Source organism: Myotis brandtii, unplaced genomic scaffold, assembly GCF_000412655.1.
Source record: "Myotis brandtii unplaced genomic scaffold, ASM41265v1 scaffold125, whole genome shotgun sequence".
NCBI classification, from domain to species: Eukaryota; Metazoa; Chordata; class Mammalia; order Chiroptera; family Vespertilionidae; genus Myotis; species Myotis brandtii.
The window spans coordinates 12,629,553-12,647,738 of NW_005354385.1; the positions used below are offsets into that span (position 1 = coordinate 12,629,553).

At 38.5% G+C, this 18,186-nt stretch overlaps 1 protein-coding gene across 2 annotated transcripts in view; it reads right to left on the reverse strand.

Moving 5' to 3' along the window:
- The window catches only part of ITGB6 (integrin, beta 6), a 73,815-nt gene extending 64,215 nt beyond the window's left edge, over positions 1 to 9,600 (reverse strand). Inside the window, exons 1-5 of one of the 2 annotated variants that reach the window (XM_005859357.2) lie at positions 9,484 to 9,600; positions 9,300 to 9,375; positions 8,489 to 8,568; positions 5,517 to 5,721; positions 4,668 to 4,914 (exon numbers count right to left, since the gene is read on the reverse strand). In XM_005859357.2, coding sequence (XP_005859419.1) covers positions 4,668 to 4,914; positions 5,517 to 5,721; positions 8,489 to 8,568; positions 9,300 to 9,375; positions 9,484 to 9,528 — 653 coding nt within the window. In that variant the 5' untranslated portion in view covers positions 9,529 to 9,600. The remainder of the gene's footprint in view (positions 1 to 4,667; positions 4,915 to 5,516; positions 5,722 to 8,488; positions 8,569 to 9,299; positions 9,376 to 9,483) is intronic. The other variant, XM_005859356.2, reaches the window with a different exon arrangement.
- Between the last annotated feature and the right edge of the window lie 8,586 nt (positions 9,601 to 18,186).

Consider the following 18,186-nt stretch of genomic DNA (forward strand, 5'->3'; position numbering starts at 1 on the left):
CAGGATCTTGTTAATTCAAGATACTGGGCTGTCAGCTTAGCTGAGCCATTCAAGTTTGTTAATTTTAATTTTTTCCTGATAACATTCCATACCTACTGTTCCCTATTGTTATTAAATTTTTTAAAAATTAATTTCAGGGAGAGAAAGGGAGAGGGAGAGAGAGAGAGAGAGAAACATTAATGATGAAAGAGAATAATTGATTGGTTGCCTCCTCCACATCCCCTTCTGGGGATCGAGTCAGCAACCTGGGCATGTGCCCTGACTGGAAATTGAACTGTGACCTCCTGGTTCATGGGTCAACGCTCAACCACTGAGCCACACCGGTTGGGGCCCTATGGTCATTTTTGTACTTTATGTTACCACATCTGATCTGACCTGTGACATAAAAAATGATTTTAAACAAACCCCTGGGGCAGAGGGAGCACTTTGTAATGCTAGATAGAATTGTTTTACTAGACTTTCTACTGAAGCTTGTTGAAGGAGAAAGACATAATATATAGAAATTTTAGACTGGTGCAATATTCTGATTTTTTTTTTCTAAAAAGGCCAACAGCATTAGAAATGCCTTTATATTAAAGAGTTAGGAGGCTCATAGCACCAAGCTTTTTCCCTTTACAAGTGAATCAAACAATTTATAATGATAATCATAACTTATTTATTATACAGCATTTTTGAGGATACAAATCATTATATCTCTATAGATATCTGTTCAGTGTTGCAGGAATTGATAGATGTCACTCAGAATCCATTCTTTTTTTCTTGTCTACTAACAAAATTCTGATTCTATTTGGGGTAGCAATGTGCTTCCTTTGCAGCTAGCTGTGGCTATGTAACTAAGTCCTGGCCAAGGATACACAAGTGTAAGGAGTTCTTAAATTTTCTGGCAAAACTCTTTAAATTGAGGAAATAAAATCAATATTCATTTGTAACTTTAAAAAAATATTACCAAACAAGAAATAGAAGGAAACTTTCCTGATCTGATAAAGGGAATCAAAAACAGTAACAACAACAACAAAAACAACCATAAGTAACAGCATACTTAAAGGTGAAGATCACAAGCAAGATGAAGGGCAGCTTCTATCCATTTCTACTTAAAATTGTACAAGAGATCCTAGCCAGCATGAAAGGCAAGCAAAAGAAAGAAGAGGAATAAATATTGAAGAGAAAGAAGTTGTTATTCACAGATGACTTGATTATGTACATAGAAAATCCTAAGGAATCTACAAAAAATCAGACTAGAACTAATAAGAAAATATATCAAGGTTGCAAGATACAAAGTGAATATGCAAAATCAATTGCATTTGTATATGTTATCAACAAACAATTAGAAAATGAAATTTAAAAAATAACTTTAACAACAGCATTCAAAAGTCCATAGCAATAAACCAGACAAAGGATGCATAGGATTTTATCCTGAAAATGACAAAACATTGCTGAGAGAAATGAGACAAGATCTAAATGAATGGAAATATATGTCATGTGCAATGATTGGAATAGTCAATATTTTTAAGATGTACATTCTGCCCAAATTGGCCTGTGGTTTCAATGCAATTCTAATCAAAATCTCAGCATATTTTTTTTAAGGAATTGGCAAGCTGATTCTAAAGTTACTATGGAAATGCAAAAGATGTAGAATAGCCAAAACAAAAGAACAACAAAGTTGGACTTGCACTCCAGATTTCCAGACTTTTTATAAAGCTACAGTAATAAAGATTTATAAAGCATTAGGGTTACATGACTGTATTCAAAGGATCAATGGAACAGAATAGAGTTCCCAGAATTAGACTCACACATACTCAGTCTATTGCCCTTTTTCAAAGGCATCAAGATCATTCAATGGGGAAAGGAAAATCTTGCGTAACAAATAGTTCTAGATATTTGCATGGAAACATAGGCCTTTTTCCTCATTCAAATAAAAGCACATATTTTGAGGTCATAGTCATAACTGCAAGAGCTTCAATGGAAAAGCTTCTAAAAGAAAACATAGCGCCCTGACCGGTTTGGCTCAGTGGATAGAGCGTCAGCCTGCGGACTCAAGGGTCCCAGGTTCGATTCCGGTCAAGGGCATGTACCTTGGTTGCAGGCACATCCCCAGTGGGGGGTGTGCAGGAGGCAGCTGATCGATGTTTCTCTCTCATCGATGTTTCTGACTCTCTCTATCCCTCTCCCTTCCTCTCTGTAAAAAATCAATAAAATATATTAAAAAAAAAAAGAAAACATAGCAAGCATCTTTGTGACATTGGGGTTCACAAAAATTTCTTAGGACAAAAAAGGAACTAAGCAGGCCGGTAACTAGTTGTACATCTCAAGAAAATAACTGGTGTCATTAGATTCTCTTATATCATTCCTGAGAGGATTAACTTAAGCATCCAAGGAAGTTAAAGTAAAACCAGCTCTCTTTGCACAAACTTCATGATTTTCATGCTTTCATGATCTTTTGAACTTCAGTGATGATTTAAAAATAAAGGTATTTATTGTATGAAAACAAAGAACTAACCATTACATAAAAGATTGATAAATTGTACTTTATCCAAACTAAAAACTTTTGCGTGACCACAGGCATTGCTAGAAAAATAAAAATACAATCCATAGACTGAGTGAAAATATTTTCAAAACAGATAAAGAACTTTGATAAAGAACTTTTATCCAGAATGTATAAAGAACATATACAGTAGAATGTTAAGAAGACAATCTAATTTTTTAAAGTGGGCAAAATATTTGAAATAATACCTCACAAAATAAGATATAAGATTGGCAAATAAAGACATGAAAAGATGCTCAACATTATTTGTCATTAAGGAAATGCAATTTAAGCTACAATGAGGTACACACTTATTTGAATGGCTAAAATTAAGGAGACTGACTACACCAAGTATTAGCAAGGATTTTTGAATAACATTGCTGATGGAAATGCACATCCACTTTGGAAAATAATTTGATAGTTTCTTAAAAAATTAAAACTATACTTATACCATTTAGCAATTCCAATTCTGGTTATCTACCTAAGAAAAAGAAAAATTCCATCTATCCACACAAAGAATTATATGCAAGTGATCATAACAGCATCTTTCATGATAGCCAAAATAATAGGTAACAATCCAAAATAATGTCCATTAATGGAAGAATGAATAAGCAAAGTACAGTAAATCCATATAATGGACTACTACTTAAAACAAAAAGGATCAAACTACTGAGAAACACAAAATCATGGATGAATCTCAAAAACATTATTTTGAGCAAAAGAAGGCAAACACAGAAGGCTATACTTCATTACTTTATTTATAAAAAATCCCAAAATAGGAAAAACCTATCTAAATTACAGGAACCAAAAAGTGGTTGCCTCTGGTGAACTAGAACTGATTGTAATAAGGCCTAAGGGAAGTTTCTGAATTGATGAAAATGTTCTATATCATGTTTTAGGTAATGATTATATTGGTGTATTCCATTGTCAAACCTCATCAAACTGAACATTTTTGATGTATGCATTGTAGTATATGTTAATTATATGTCAAAAAAGGAAGTGGGGACAAACACCATCTCTGATACTTGAATGCAAACACAACTCCCAAGAGTTACAATCAGTAATGAATTCCTTTCATGGTCAAATTATTTTGGGTTATGTCAGATTCTAGTTGGAAATCACACTGAAATGTCTTAAAGTGATATTATTAATCTTGTTTGTCTTTTACAGAGATGGATGCCTGGGTGCATACAAGTATTAAAAGTCAATGGAGGCTTGGAAAATTATTTCATATATGCCATATTTATGGCAGTAAAAGGCTTGGTTTTGGAGCAACCCAGATCTTAGTACAAATCCCTGATTAGTCATGTTGCCTTGGGGAAATTCCTAAACTCTCAGAGCCTCTGTTACTTCCTCCGAATAGGGATAAGAGAATCTGCTTTGACTTGCTGTTATTATGAAGACTGAAGGGTGTCATTTATGTAAAACCTTCAGCATATGGCCTGGCACTAACCAAATGATAGTTATTTTTCATTAGAAGGGTATGAAATAATTTTATTTGGAACATGTCATTGACCCTATAGGTAAACCATCACAAAGCAGTTCACCTTCAACCATCACCACCTGCATAATACATTATTTTAATTGCTGGTTACAGCATATTATAATGGAGTCACCACCCAATTTTGTACTGAATTAGGTAGCAGTGAAGGCTACAAAGGCCTTCTCCAAGCAGAAAGAGAAATCCACATTTCCCAAAGCATGTCAGAGGAAGCTGCAAAACATGCTATTTTGGTAGAAGTCATTATAGTGGAGACTCTGAGAACATGTGGTTTACTGTCAAATGGCCACAGAAAGTGGTGATCATTTAGAATAGATGGTCTCAAATGGGCTGGGGATGGGCATAGGTGAGTGGAACCCATAGTGAAAGACTTAGTCCCCTTGTCTGCAGAACACAGAGCCAAATTTGCCATATTTTGACCTACACAGAGAGACAGATGCTGCAAGGACCCAAGGCTAGAACCATGTATTAAGATGACTTTCCCTTGGTTCTGAACAACCCAGGCAACTGAGAGAGCTGCTGAGATCTAACCAGACAGGAGGGAAATGCCAGGGAGTTAGCAAGCTCCTGCCAAGTGCAGCTCAGAGCGGGGGCTATCTCTACAGTAAATCAGTGTTCAAAGATTCCAGAGAATCATTTACTTACCTGCAAGGGTTGGCGATTTCTTCTGGCGTTGTTTTCACAAAAGGGGAGACGGGTTTTTCCACAAAGGAGCCAAAGCCCAGTCTAAAGTTGCTAGTTAATTTAGACATCTCCTTGGAAAGCAGGGAACCCAGCTCTTTGATTGTGTTGAGGTCATCATCCATGGAGGCCGAGAGGTCCATGAGGTAATACAAGTCCACTGGGTAATCCTCCGTCTGGCGGACTTGCACTTGCACAGTCTGTTCACCACCTGCAAATACCAAGCAAGAAAAGCGAGCCCATAAATATGCATTGAGACATGTTTGTGACTAGCCAATCACTAGGCTAGCTGCCTATTTCATTTCAATAAGAAGTTACTGAAGATACTAAAGATTTCATAAACGAAGTGGCAAAGTTTATAAATGAATGAGCCCATGCTAATCTTTCAGCAGTGTGTTTAGAGCTACTGAAGGAGGTGAGAGTTAGGATATTTTATATCTCCTTGGGAGGACTAGCATCCATTTAGATGGGAGATAAGCTGATTTTTTTTGTATTTTTAGAAAAGGAGAGCAAAATGAAAAGGAGTTTAAAGCTACGTTACAACTCTTGAAGAAATGTGAGGGAAACCTTAACAACATTTGAGCAATTCAAATGCTCCTATTAGATAAGGCTTTTTTTAGTGACACATTTGGAGTACAAGTGACCAATATGAATAAAGAAAAGCAGTTCTCTATTTCCTTAAGAATGGGAAAAGGAAATAATAAACAATGGTATTGTAATATGTGGTACAAGGTATCTGAGCAGAACAGTGATATTACCATGTGATCTTAGATATTTTTACATGATCTAATGCTCATGTCAATCATAACATACCTGGTCTCAATTTAAGAATCAAGCTTTGAGGTGCAATCTGAACAATGTTGGAACTATTTTTCTGTCTGCCTACACTGAGAGGCTTATTTGTAAGTATTTCTACTTGGGAGACAGGGTTTTCGATGAAGTTTACTTGACATCCTTTAGCTAGAAGATTTGCTTGAGTATCACACCTTTCACCAACTCCAGGTAGCTGGGTAAAATTCTAAAAAAGAAAAACAGTAAAAAGAAAAAGACAAATCTGTATTTTTGTAAGATACAATTTTATTTTGCTTGCTTTACTAGTTAGGCATCTTGCCATACTCAGAATGTCATATCCCTGCTATTGATTGTATGTCTAAAATTAAGTTATAGCAGAATAACCAGAGAATTTTGCCACTAAAATTCAGAGTAAAATTGCATTCTTCTTTTTATTATATTCAAGTGAATTTACCTAATAATTTGTTTTGGTTGTATAAAATGCTTATTTTTCAAATTTCCTTTGCTATGTCCAGAATCGTGAGATAGATGAGTCAGATAATGCAGTAAATATCATTTGTGATAAATTCACAGATGACCTGGAGGTTTGTGGAATCCTAGGATTGTCCAAGTTCTCAGTGTGTCTAATGCCAAATCCAGTGACCTTTTTCTGTGGATTCCTACATTGCTTTATCTAGCTCTCTGTCCTGGTTTAATACATGGATGCATCACCCTTACGTTACAGTAGTACTTCATTAAAGTTAACCTCTTGGGGACTTTAAACTCAGTGTCTTAAAGTATTCAATTTAAGATCTTTTAGAACTTTTCCCAAGATTTGGAAGTGGGGAAATGAAATGAGAGAGAATAGAGTGCTTTTGTGTATAAGACTCGGGAATTTCCCAGTAGCTCTGATTCAGCCGAGTAGCAGGAGGCAGTGAGATGAGTGTTTCCAGGAAGACATGTGGCCAGGGATTCCCAGCAAAAAGGCAGAAGGAGTGGAAGGATAAATACTTGTCTTACCTGGAAAGAACTTGTGAGGCTCTAAGCAGTCAAACTTGAGGCCCATTGACTCTTATGCTTGGAAAGAGGCAAACCAATGCTCATATTGTTGTTCTCATTCCTTAGAATTCTAAGCCACTCTTGCTGTTTCACCAGCTAGGAAACTTTCCTTCTGAAATTGATTTTTGAGACTGTAATTCGTTCTATATCAGTCAAGCCTGTGCATATTTGAGGCACCAGGCTACGGGTAGCAAACTAACTTTCTGTGATGTATCCAAGGTAAACAGTGGCTGGACAAGGCCTCGCAACCCTTCTCAACATGTCACTGCTACCACCTATAATTACTATCTTTGCCAAAAGACTAGAGCTGGTATTAATCATAGAAGCTATTCTTCTATATGTTCTAAGAAGAAGCCTAATTTACTTTTTGTTCCAACTGCCTCAGCTGATATAACTGCTACCATTAGAGTAATCTTTTAGAATAATCTGGCCTTAAAATTTGACAATAACTGACTACCAAGTATCATCCCCAGGTAAAGCTATCAGTAGTAACTTAAGAAGCTCTCTTAAATGAGTGCTAAAAGATGCATTGAAATAAAAATTCCAGAGTGAACAGTTTGTTAGACTGATTTGTTGTTTTACGTCTCTGGTAGGAAACTAATATTGTCTTTTTCAGGGAGTCAATGTAAAAAAAATGTGGGTTTTCCCTTCTTTGTATATTCTCAAACCTACTCTTCATACACGAGCTCAAAAAGGCATAATCCCGGGGGCTGGGTGTAAAAGGTAAAGGAATTAAGCAAAACACACACACACATGCACACACATGCACACACAGCTCACAGACACAGACAACAGTATGGTGATAACCAGAAGGCAAGGGGAATGGGAGAAGGTAGGAGAGGGTCAAAAGGGGATATGGTGATGGAAGAAAACTTGATTCACAATACAATAGACACATGATGTATTATAGAATTGTACCCCTGAAACCTATATAATTCTACTAACAAATATCACCCCAATAAACTTAATACAAAGAAGAAAAGAAAAAGCATAATTCCCTCGCACTGCACTTTTGTTTGTGCCTCATCAGTCAAGAGGTAGGGGGCATGAGCTTGGTTTTCACTCTGGGGTCCCTGAAGCCCTCCTCCACGGGTTTACATTCAGCCTGGGAGGCGAGTTGAACAGTTCTAGCCTGGTCTGAGTGAGGGGTCCAGGTTGGTTCCCCTTGAGCATGCTACCAGTCCTTGCTGAACTTGGCGTTAGTATGTTTTGATTTGTGTTTAGATTCTCTTTATGAGATTCAGTAGCGCAGTGTTCTAAATCCAGAAAAAGCTAAGCAGATTTTTTTTGTTGTTTTTATCAAGAATCATTTATAGGTTGCTCTCTAGTGTCACAGGAGGCATTGACTCAGGCTGGCTTATAATACATCCCCTAGTCCTTGTACTACCTCCACATACTTTTCCATTTGAACAGAGAAGGAATGCTATTTTGGGGCTTGGTCATTGTGGTACAGTCACCAAGCTCATGAAAATGTAATGTTTAAAAGAACTGGGTAATGTCTGAATAGTAAAGTTTAACCCAAACCTAGAACACTTCTCTTAGAATCTCGCAATGTTTCAGAATGGATCCCGATTCACAGGTGGACTACAATTATGGTACTGAAGTCAAATATATTTTTAACATTAGAAAATACCATCTCCATGACCTCTGATGGCATTTGACCGGTGAACAGTTAGAATTGGCTTTAATATAAGGGGAGGAATCAGGTGAAATAACGGACCCCGAGTTAAATATTTTTCTGAAGAATTTGACATTCACTCCCTCTGCAAATTGCTTTTGAAAGTAATCACAGCAATGACTACTTTGATCCATCTACTAATGCTCACATTTTCCCTCCTAGGTTTCTCTGATTCCTCTAACCCCACAGAGAGCAGGACACAGTCAGAACATCATTGATGGCATTAATGTAAGTGTAACTGAGGCTTTTACAATCACGTTGAGGTCATTTGTTTTACCTCCTGAGAGCACCAGGCACACTGAGGTCCAATGAGCAAACAGTCTCCGCAGGTCTCTGCACCTCCCATGGCACAGCCACCTGTGTTTAAACCCAGCAAAACACAGGGATTCAGCACCCTCTCAGTCACTTCACTTTCCAGGCTTATGGCTCTTAAAGTACTTGAACGAAGCAATAGCCAAGTTTATTTCTGTCTTCAAAGATCAGTCCTCAAAATGTTACCAATTGATAAAGTTTATATTTGACATCAACCACATTGAAAATATGTATGTCTTATTATCCCAAAATGATCATTCTCTTTATTCTTAAAATAGGAAATATTCCAATGTTCACAAATATAAAATCATCATTTACTGTCCTCATTCATTATTATCCACTTTAATTTTAAAAAAAATATTTGCACCTATTTAAAAATATTCCTCTCTTAAATGTACTATAGTTTTAGTTTTTAAATAAATCCCTGTTCTCTCTCAAGGTCATTACTCTTGTTGTATTAAAAAAAAAACAAACCAGCTAGTACAGTTAACAAAATAGTTGTCACAAATGTATTAAGAAGTCCTATTGTGTAGTAATGCTGTTTAATTCTCCTCATTAAAGTGCCCATGCAACCTTTGTATTTATTTACTTTAGCCTAGAGCATATACTGTGGAACAGTCCCGCGTCTGCCTGTAATTTGTTAAAGTGTTCACTCAATGGCAAGAAAGCAATCAAACCGGTTAAATAAAAAATGACTTCAGATCGCGTTTCTGAACCAAATGACAGGTTTGTCAAGCATACCACGAAAGCAATATATCGGAGAGCTCAGGTCTTACCTTGTACGTGATCGTGCCTTCCTAGAAATAGAAAGAACAGGCAAAGCAGTTCAATCCCCATTCGTTTCAGTTCTCGCTGTGCAAACAGATTAAAAAATGAATTACCTTCAGCGTTACAAGACCAAAGCTGAACATCGTTAAAGTCTTTTTTTCCTCGAAGTGTAAAATGTTGAATACTACTTACACTGCTTTGAAAAGAAACTTGAGATGTAAATAAAAAAGTTTTCATTAAGACAAATGAAAACAGAGGCTACCTGGACAGGTAAAGAAGAAAAGCTGTGCTTAAGAGCAACTTCAACATGATTTTACTTCCTTGTTCTCCTTATAAGGAAAGCAGGTGTACAATCACCAAGAAGGTGGAGAAATTCATTCAGTAGAAATTTTTGTGTAATTTCTACTAGTCTCTCTGCATCCTAGAGAAAGTCAGTACCTTCAGAGAAATATTGATCAGTGAAATGTCAAAAGAGCAACTGAAATGTTTTAAAGTTGTTTCTAAAATAATTTTAAAGAAAAACAGTAAAGATGATAAATGAAACACAAATCTGTAAGTTATAGGTAAGGAGGGTTTAAAAAATTGAGCTAAAGAAAAATACCTGAGATTTTTGTATTCCATTTTAAATCCTTTGCAGAGGATTGAAATAAATTCTGAAAAATAGAAACCATTTCACAGTCAATTTAGAGGGCAGGCTAAGGAAAGCAAAACATTATGCTCCCTTGTTTTTCACATTGGATGGAAGATACTTTTTTATATAAGTATAGAAATCTTATTTTAAAAACAATATTTTAGATAAGTATAATAAAATCAAATTAGACCAGAATTAGTCTCAAAATAACAATAGTGGAAACTGAAACATTGATGCCCAAGATTCTGAGTCGTTCCTGATAGGAACCAAGTGCTCTTGGTTGTGTACTGTCCCAGCTTTTAGCTCACCCCGTGGAGCATAGGAGGTATTTATTTGTTGAACAAAATAGTGACAAACTTAAAATTCATACAAGCCATGGCTAAATTCATGAGGGTGATTCATATATTTTCCTAATGTATTCAAGAGGATGTTTTGCGCCTAACCGGCGTGGCTCAGTGGTTGAGTGTTGACCTTTGAACTGGGAGGTCACGATTCAAGTCCGGGTGGAAGCATATGCCGGGGCTGTGGGTTCAGTTCCCACTGTGGGGCGTGCAGGAGGCAGCCGATCAATGATACGCTCTCATTATTGATGTTTCTATCTCTCTCTCCTTCTCCCTTCCTTTCTGAAATCAATAAAAATATATATATATATTTTAAAAAGAGGACATTTTGGATGTGTAGAGACTACAAACAGGTAATAATAAAATATTCACTTTCTCTCCAAACTGAACTTAAGCTTCTTTGTGGCTTATGTTCTGGGAAGAGGGTGGAGCAGATATGGGGGGCAACGGTGAAAGGGGCTGTCCTAACATATGGTGAAGGAAGATGATTTGACTTTGGGTGGTGGGTGCACAGTGCAATATACAGATCTTGTAACATAGAAATCTACGCCTGAAACCTATATGATCCTATTAACCAATGTCACCCCAATAAATTTAATTTTTTAAAGTGCATTTCTAAGCAAGCACATGAAACCTATGAAAAGAGGAAAACTAATTACAGGTTCTTCTCAGAAGGCTTTGAACTCTATCATACACAAGAACCTAGAAGAACATGGCAACAATCCTGTAGAGAGAACACAGAATTATGAAAGAGTTGGAAGTATGCCTTTTGGGAGAAAAATACAGTCCTATGAATTAAGTTGATTTAGCTTGAAGAACAAAGATCGCTACACAAGTTATCTGTGTCCCTGATATTGCCTCCATTTTTGTATCTAGTATTAGTTTTCATTCATTGATTCATCCAACAAATATTTATTGAACATCTACTTTGTGCCAAGGATTGTTCTAGAAGAAGCCAAGTAAACAAAGCCAAGCTCTTGAGACATAAAACATATATTCCAGGCTGGGGAGCAGTAATAGAGAGAAAGATTCTTAAAATCAGGCAGTGATAAGGCTATGAACATTATAAAGCTGGGTAAAAGGAAAGAGGGATAGGAAGGGTGAGTTACTGCGTTTAGGATAGTCAGGGAGGATTTCTCTGCTCAATTGACACCTAACAGATCCCTAAATGACTTGGGCAACGAAGTGCAAAGGCCCTGAGACAGCCTCGTGCTGAGCATTTCCAAGGACAGTGGAGGGCAAGACGAGAGACAGAGCATAATCAAATGAGGTTAGATCGAGAGGCAGAGATCAGATTGTATGTAGTCTTGACCGTGAATTTTATTTTAAATGTGATATATCCCACTGTCAGACCATCTCCAACTGGGTGCAGGCAGCAACAACAAGGTCCCAGGGAACTCCAGACACTCAATGTGACCCTGTTGCTAAACTGGGGACCTTGTGCTATTCCAAGTACAGAATTCCATCCAGTCCCTAAATAACAAGGGCACTGCTTTATTTGCTCTCCAGCCCAGTTGCAGCCTCTCCCCCACATCCAAGCCTTTGCACCCACCATTTGTGCTGCCTGGACGCTCTTGCCTTTTTATTCCTTTCACTTGACTAACTCAACTCACCATGTAAGTCTCAGTGTAGATGTTACTGGGTCTTCCCCCACACAGAACTTCATGGTCTCTCCAGGCTTCTCTTCCAGGAGGCTTTCCCCAAGCTAGCCCTTTTCACTGTCCTTGTAAGTGTCTACATCCTGGCCTCTCCCCCCACTAGGCTGTGAGGTCTTTTAAGGCATTTATTTATTCAACACGCATCTATTGTATTTTTACTTGGTATCAGGCAGGGACTGTCTTAGTTATCTTTATATTCCCAGCAAGCAGCTTAATGCTTGTACTTTGTAAGTATTCAATTACTATTTATCAAGTACGTGGATGAATTTTAAGTCTTCATTATCTACAATTTTGCCTGTTATAAAACACGTACTCCATTAATATTAAGTTTATAAGTGATTAGATGAATAACTGGTTTTCGAAGGTACGTAATGCAATTAGGAGAGGGAAAAGGTGCTTCCCACTTGGGTGGTGATGAAAGCTTAAAATGCAGGGTGCAGAGAAGCAGCTGAATTTAAGAGAAAATACAGAGTACAGCAATGCTACAATTAAACATCCACCCACGGTGTTTTCCCCTTGGCACCGCGCTGGATAATTTGTACCAGCTAAAAGGCACAGGGGAAACATTCTTGCTTCCTGAAGATGTGATGCCTGGTGCCCTCTCCTGGAAAGTACCTGTCCCTGCTCCTATTGTTCCAGGAGTGGCCAGCACCCCAGCACCGGAAGAAAAACGGTGTCCCCTTAGCCAAGTCAACCAGATTAATTACCTCTGTTTCTGTATATGGATGGAACTTGAGCTGGAAAATACAGACCAAAATCAGGGGTTTGGTCATGGGGGCTGAAGCTGGCTGAGAGAGGACATGAGTTTAGAGGGAACATAATGCTTCAGGAGCGAGGCAGTGTTGGGAGGAATCTGCAGCTACAAGGAGACAGAACCCCGGGCAGAGGAAAGCTATGATGAGTCGATGAGGTGGTGGGTGGAGAGTGTCAAAGCAGTGGAGAAGGAAGGGCCCCTGAGCCCCATGAACTGAGGAGTGCTCGAGTCAGACCCACACACTCACTCTGTTGAGGGGACAGAACATGGCCCAGGTCAAGAGCTGCCATGGACCCTAATTGCCCCTCCAGATCGGATCTCCCCAAGGCCTGGCTCTTCCTGGGTTTCCCCAGCATCCTGTCTCTTTTAGAGCAAGGTGTATTCTTACAAAAAATTATCATCATTTGTGGGTGGTTGAAGGAGTCTCTATGTTCCTTAAAATGAAGAGATCCCAAGTCACACCATCTATATTTTCAGATAGGCTGCTCAGGCCCATAAGGCAGCATGCTTCCATCTATTTGAGGGTCCGACCCTTTTCAAAGGGTCTGAAATGGGGGAAGGCGGACTCATAGAGCACTTCACAGATAGGGAAGCAGCACCTCTCGCACTCTGCCCTTCAGCTGGCCTTGGTTTCTGAGATTTAGAAATGGGCTGCCTTCGGTGGAATCCTGACTTCAGCAAGCCATGTGAGCCCATCTGAGTCACTGTGTTTTGACTTGGTCTTTCTAGGACCCTGTCACTCATCCACATCAGAGAATGACAATCTTAGGCCCAGCTGGGCCAACTCCAGAACATCTCAAAACACCTCTGGGAGAGTAAATACTGAGTCAAGCTGGCTGGGAGCCAGTTCAAACCCTGGCGACCTTAGTAATGACTATCAGGTCTTGGGATGGCATTGCTGTGTTAACCTGCTTTATTTCAAGTACTGGTGACAAGTCTACCTCCTGTTGTCTTTTCATGAAAATGTCTCTGACAGAGTAGCTAAAAGATAGTGGAAATGGGTGCATTTGGCCCTGATGTAACTTTATATGTGAAGTGCCACACAGTGGATTGTTTGTAGATGCTACAGCTTGTGGGTGTAACTTGGGAAGCACAGAATCTGGAAGTGATACCTTGTTTCATATTTCAAGACCTTCAGAATAATTCTTTTAAAGAAGGGTGTGCAATAGTTTTCTATCACCTTGGTGTATGATGCTCACAATGTGTTAAATACTAGAGAAATTTTTATGGCCTAAGCCTAACATTCTGGAGTTTGCCTTTTTTTTTTATTATTGTGGCAAAATATATATAACATAACATTTATTATTATAACCATTTTTCAGTTATAGTTAATTGGCATTAAGTATATTCACCCAGTTTTGTATGTGGAAAGACCTGGGTTCAAATTGTAGCCCTGCCAGGTCCTACTGTATATCTTTGGAAATAGCATTTATCTCTCAGCACTTTAGTTTTCAGACTGTGAAACAGTGATAATATATACTTTTCAGGATTATGGTAAAGATTTAATTATACCATTCTGAGATATATCCAGATTTTGTGAGGCCTGAATATTATATGGTTTAGGAGGCCATCTTTAAGAAAAGGAATGCAGAAAATAAACATACAAGTCCAGGAAGCACAGGGAGTCCCTACAAGATGAACCCAAAGAGGCCCACACCAAGACACATCAGAATTAAAATGCAAAGGGTTAAAGACAAAGAGAGAATCTTAAAAGCAGCAAGATAAAAGCAGTTAGTTACCTACAAGGGAGCTCCCATAAGACTGTCAGCTGATTTCTCAACAGAAACTTTGCAGGCCAGAAAGGATTGGCAAGAAATATTCAAAGTGATGAAAAGTAAGGACCTACAACCAAGATTACTCTACCCAGCAAAGCTATCATTTAGAATTGAAGGACATATATAGAGCTTTCTAGACAAGTTCATCACCAACAAACCAATATTACAAGAAATGTTAAAGGTTCTTCTTTAAGAAAAATAAAATAAAAAATATGAATAATAAACAGCCATAAATAAAGAACAAAAATCTTACCATTTATGACAACATGGATAGACCTAAAGACCATTATGCTAAGTGAAATAAGTCAGTCAGAGAAAGACAAATATCATATGATTTCACTTATATGTGGAAACTAAAGGACAATATAAACAAACAAAACAGAAACAGACTTAAAGATACGGAGAACAGACTGAAGATTGGCAGAGGGGAGGAGTGTTGGTGGAATGGATGAAATAGGTGAAAGGATTGAGAAGTACAGATTGGTAGTTACAAAATAGTCATGGGAATGCAAAGTACAACAAAGGAAAAATAGTCAATAATAGTGTAACAACTATGTAAGTTCCCAGTTGGATACTGGAAATATAAGGGGGAACACTTTGTAAAGTAAATGATTGCTAACTACTATGCTGTGCATTTAAAGCTAATACAAAATAATATTGAATGTAAACTGTAATTAAAAAAATTTTTAATTAAAAAATCCTTTCGTTTAAAAAAGGAATGCAAATTGGAAATAAATTATGTATGAAAGTGTATATTTATTTAAAATGAGAAAGAAAAATTCTATGACAACAAATTACTGAAGTCTTAGAGATTCCAGGTCCTTTCTACTTGATATCATCTTAAGCAATTCACTAGAAATGGTTACCTAGAAATCCTTCCTGATGGTACTCTGGCTTTCCATCTTCACCTGGGCTCCCAGCCACTCACAGGCACCTGTGCAAGCTAGGGGACTGAACTGAGGTTTCATCTGTTTCATGGTAAATCTCTCCTCTGATTTTACTCAGGATTCTAGTTTATTGTAGTTAGTTTTATTGAGCACTTCTCATGTGCCAGGCACGGTTAAACATTTATTAGCGTTGCCCTCTTTCATCTCATGATATGCCTATGATGTAGGGACTATTTTATCTCCATTTACTAGATGAGGAAACTGAGGCACAAGAGGCTACCTTACCTGCCTAAGGTCACACTGCAGCTCAGGCAGCAGAGCCCTGGAAACAGATCCCTCCCTCCAACCTGAGCTCTGCATTACCACGCAAACTGCCTCCTAGTAGATAAAAGATGTTTGTAGAACCATAAAGCAGCTGTCAACAAGAAGTGACATTCTCCAAGGAACCCGTAAATGCATGTCTCCCAGTCTCCAGACCCCTTGTTCCAGCTCCAGCTCTGTATCTAGCTGTCTCCTTCTTGGTTTGTTTGTTGTTCATCCTGTGGGTTATTCACCACAAAAATGAGACGGAAATGTGGTCCTGGATCATACAATCTTTTTTATTCTTGTTCTGGTTTAAGTCCGGTACATATCTCTTAAAAACAAACTTGAAACAAAGCATGAGGCCCTGCCTGGGAGCCAGGCCTGGGGTTGAGTCCAGGAGAGGGCAGTCACAGGCATTTCCTGTGGCTCAGCGGTGACTCAAGATTAAGTCCTGGCCCTCCACCCACTTTGGAGCTCAGTAGTCAGTCACACTGCAAGTTTAAGAAGGACAGTTCTCACTTGGCAAGTCTGATGCAAATCCTGTACGTCTGTCCGGCTTGAGAAACTCGCTGACCCAGGTTCCGGAGATGACCTTGAAGTCTACAAGAACTGAGCTCCTTCTGTCCTTTAGTGTGTGGAATAAGCCCAGAGATGAGCTTTTCTGTAAAGTACCAGTGAATGAGAGTTTACTCAGACTTGATTCTGAGAACTGCACTCTCTTTACATCCCTATTTCCTTATCTAAAAAGCAAATGGTATGCCACGGCAGGAGGTCCACAGGAACAAATGGAAAAACTGATTGCAAAGGGATTTGCTCATTTGCAGCATGCTAAGCATTATTTCCTCTTTTCTTTTTAAAAGATCATTCAGACAGCCTAACCAGGGCTTAGGATTCCTTGTTTTAAAGCAAATATTTGTTTTTCTGATGAGCACCATCTCTTACTTTTGGGACTGCAATGGGCAATGGTATTTGTGGTAAAAATGAACTCTGATTCATTCATTCATTCATTCATTCACTCACTCACTCATTCAGCAATATCCTAGGCACTATTTTGGGAACAGAAATGGATTAAAACCAACAAAGTCTGCCCTGGCCAGGTAGCTAAGTTGGTTAGAGCATTGTCCCAATACTTCAAGGTTAAGGGTTCAATTCCTGGTCAGGGCATACAAGAAGCAACCAATGAATGCATAAATAAATGGAATAACAAATCTCTCTCTCTCTCTTCCTCTTCCACTCTCTCTAAAAAATATATCAATTAAAAAAATCTGTGGCAGAGACAGATAATAAACACCCAAACAAATAAAGATGTCAGAAAGTAATAAATGCTAAAAAATAAAGAATAGTAAGAAGTCAGTGAGTGACCGAGATGGGATGGCCAGAGAGACTTCTGATAAAGTGGCATTAGGCAGCATCCTAAGGAAGTGAGGGAGGAAGTCGCATGGCTCTCTGGAGAGTGTTTGGGGACAAGTAGGACTCCTAGCGAGAGTGTTTGAGGACAAGCAGGGTGGTCGATGAGGCTGGTGGAGGGAGTGGGTAAGCACAGGAGATAACAGAAGACAATCCAGAGAGGCAAGAGGGCAGTAGGGAGCTTGTCAGGAGAGCCTTGTGGGCCATGTTCAGGACTCTGGACTTGTGTTCTGAGAAGAAAAGTTTTATGGGTTTTGGTGGACATGCCATAGCATATATTTTGAAAGGATCACTCTAAGCAGCAAGGATGGAAACTGGTAGGTCTATCAGAGGCTATTTCAGCAGTTGAGGCCAGAGATGATAAAGGCTTGGACAAGGAAGATGGCGAAGAGTGGTTGGATTCTAATATTGACAGCGTTTCCAGTGGATTGCTTGTAGGGAAAGAGCAATCAAGGGCTCAGGAGTCCAGAGTCATGGAGGCCCCTACTTGATAACCCCATCGACACTCACAGGTTTCTCTGGACATGTCAGAAACACATCATCTAGTCTCTATTTATCATACTTGTGACAGTGAGATCTAGTCAACTCTAATGACCTGTGGAGTCCTGTAAAAGGAGTCATAAATGTAAAAGGTGTTCTATGGCAGAACAGGAAAGGGTGGAACTATGCAGACAAGTGCTGTGTGATGAGACTATATACATGCTTGTGTCCTTAACACTCCTTCAGTCCAGCTAGCTGGTATCTCTGTTTAGGGATTCTCCATGACTTGGCATTTGGAGAGCAAAAGAAAACACAGAAAAGCCTCATGGTCCAATGTTTCTCTCTAGTTGCACTGGTAGACTGGGTCGATTTCAGTAGCAAAGGGGTCTTCCTAACAGATTTTTAAAAAAATTTGTCCCTCATCAGGTCACTTGGTAAGAAAGTAGAAGAGGTGGGTATATTTAAAAATAAATCCTTGCATAGTGGAAGAATTTCAGATTTTTTTTTTACTTTAAGGATATAATAGTATGGAAGGTTGTTATGCTTTAAAAAAAATTTTTTTTAATGTTACTCATTGATTTTTGAGAGAGATGTTGACTTTGTCATTCTAAAGGGTGTCCCAAAATTCACGCAAGAAGTAATTTTGATAGAAAACACAG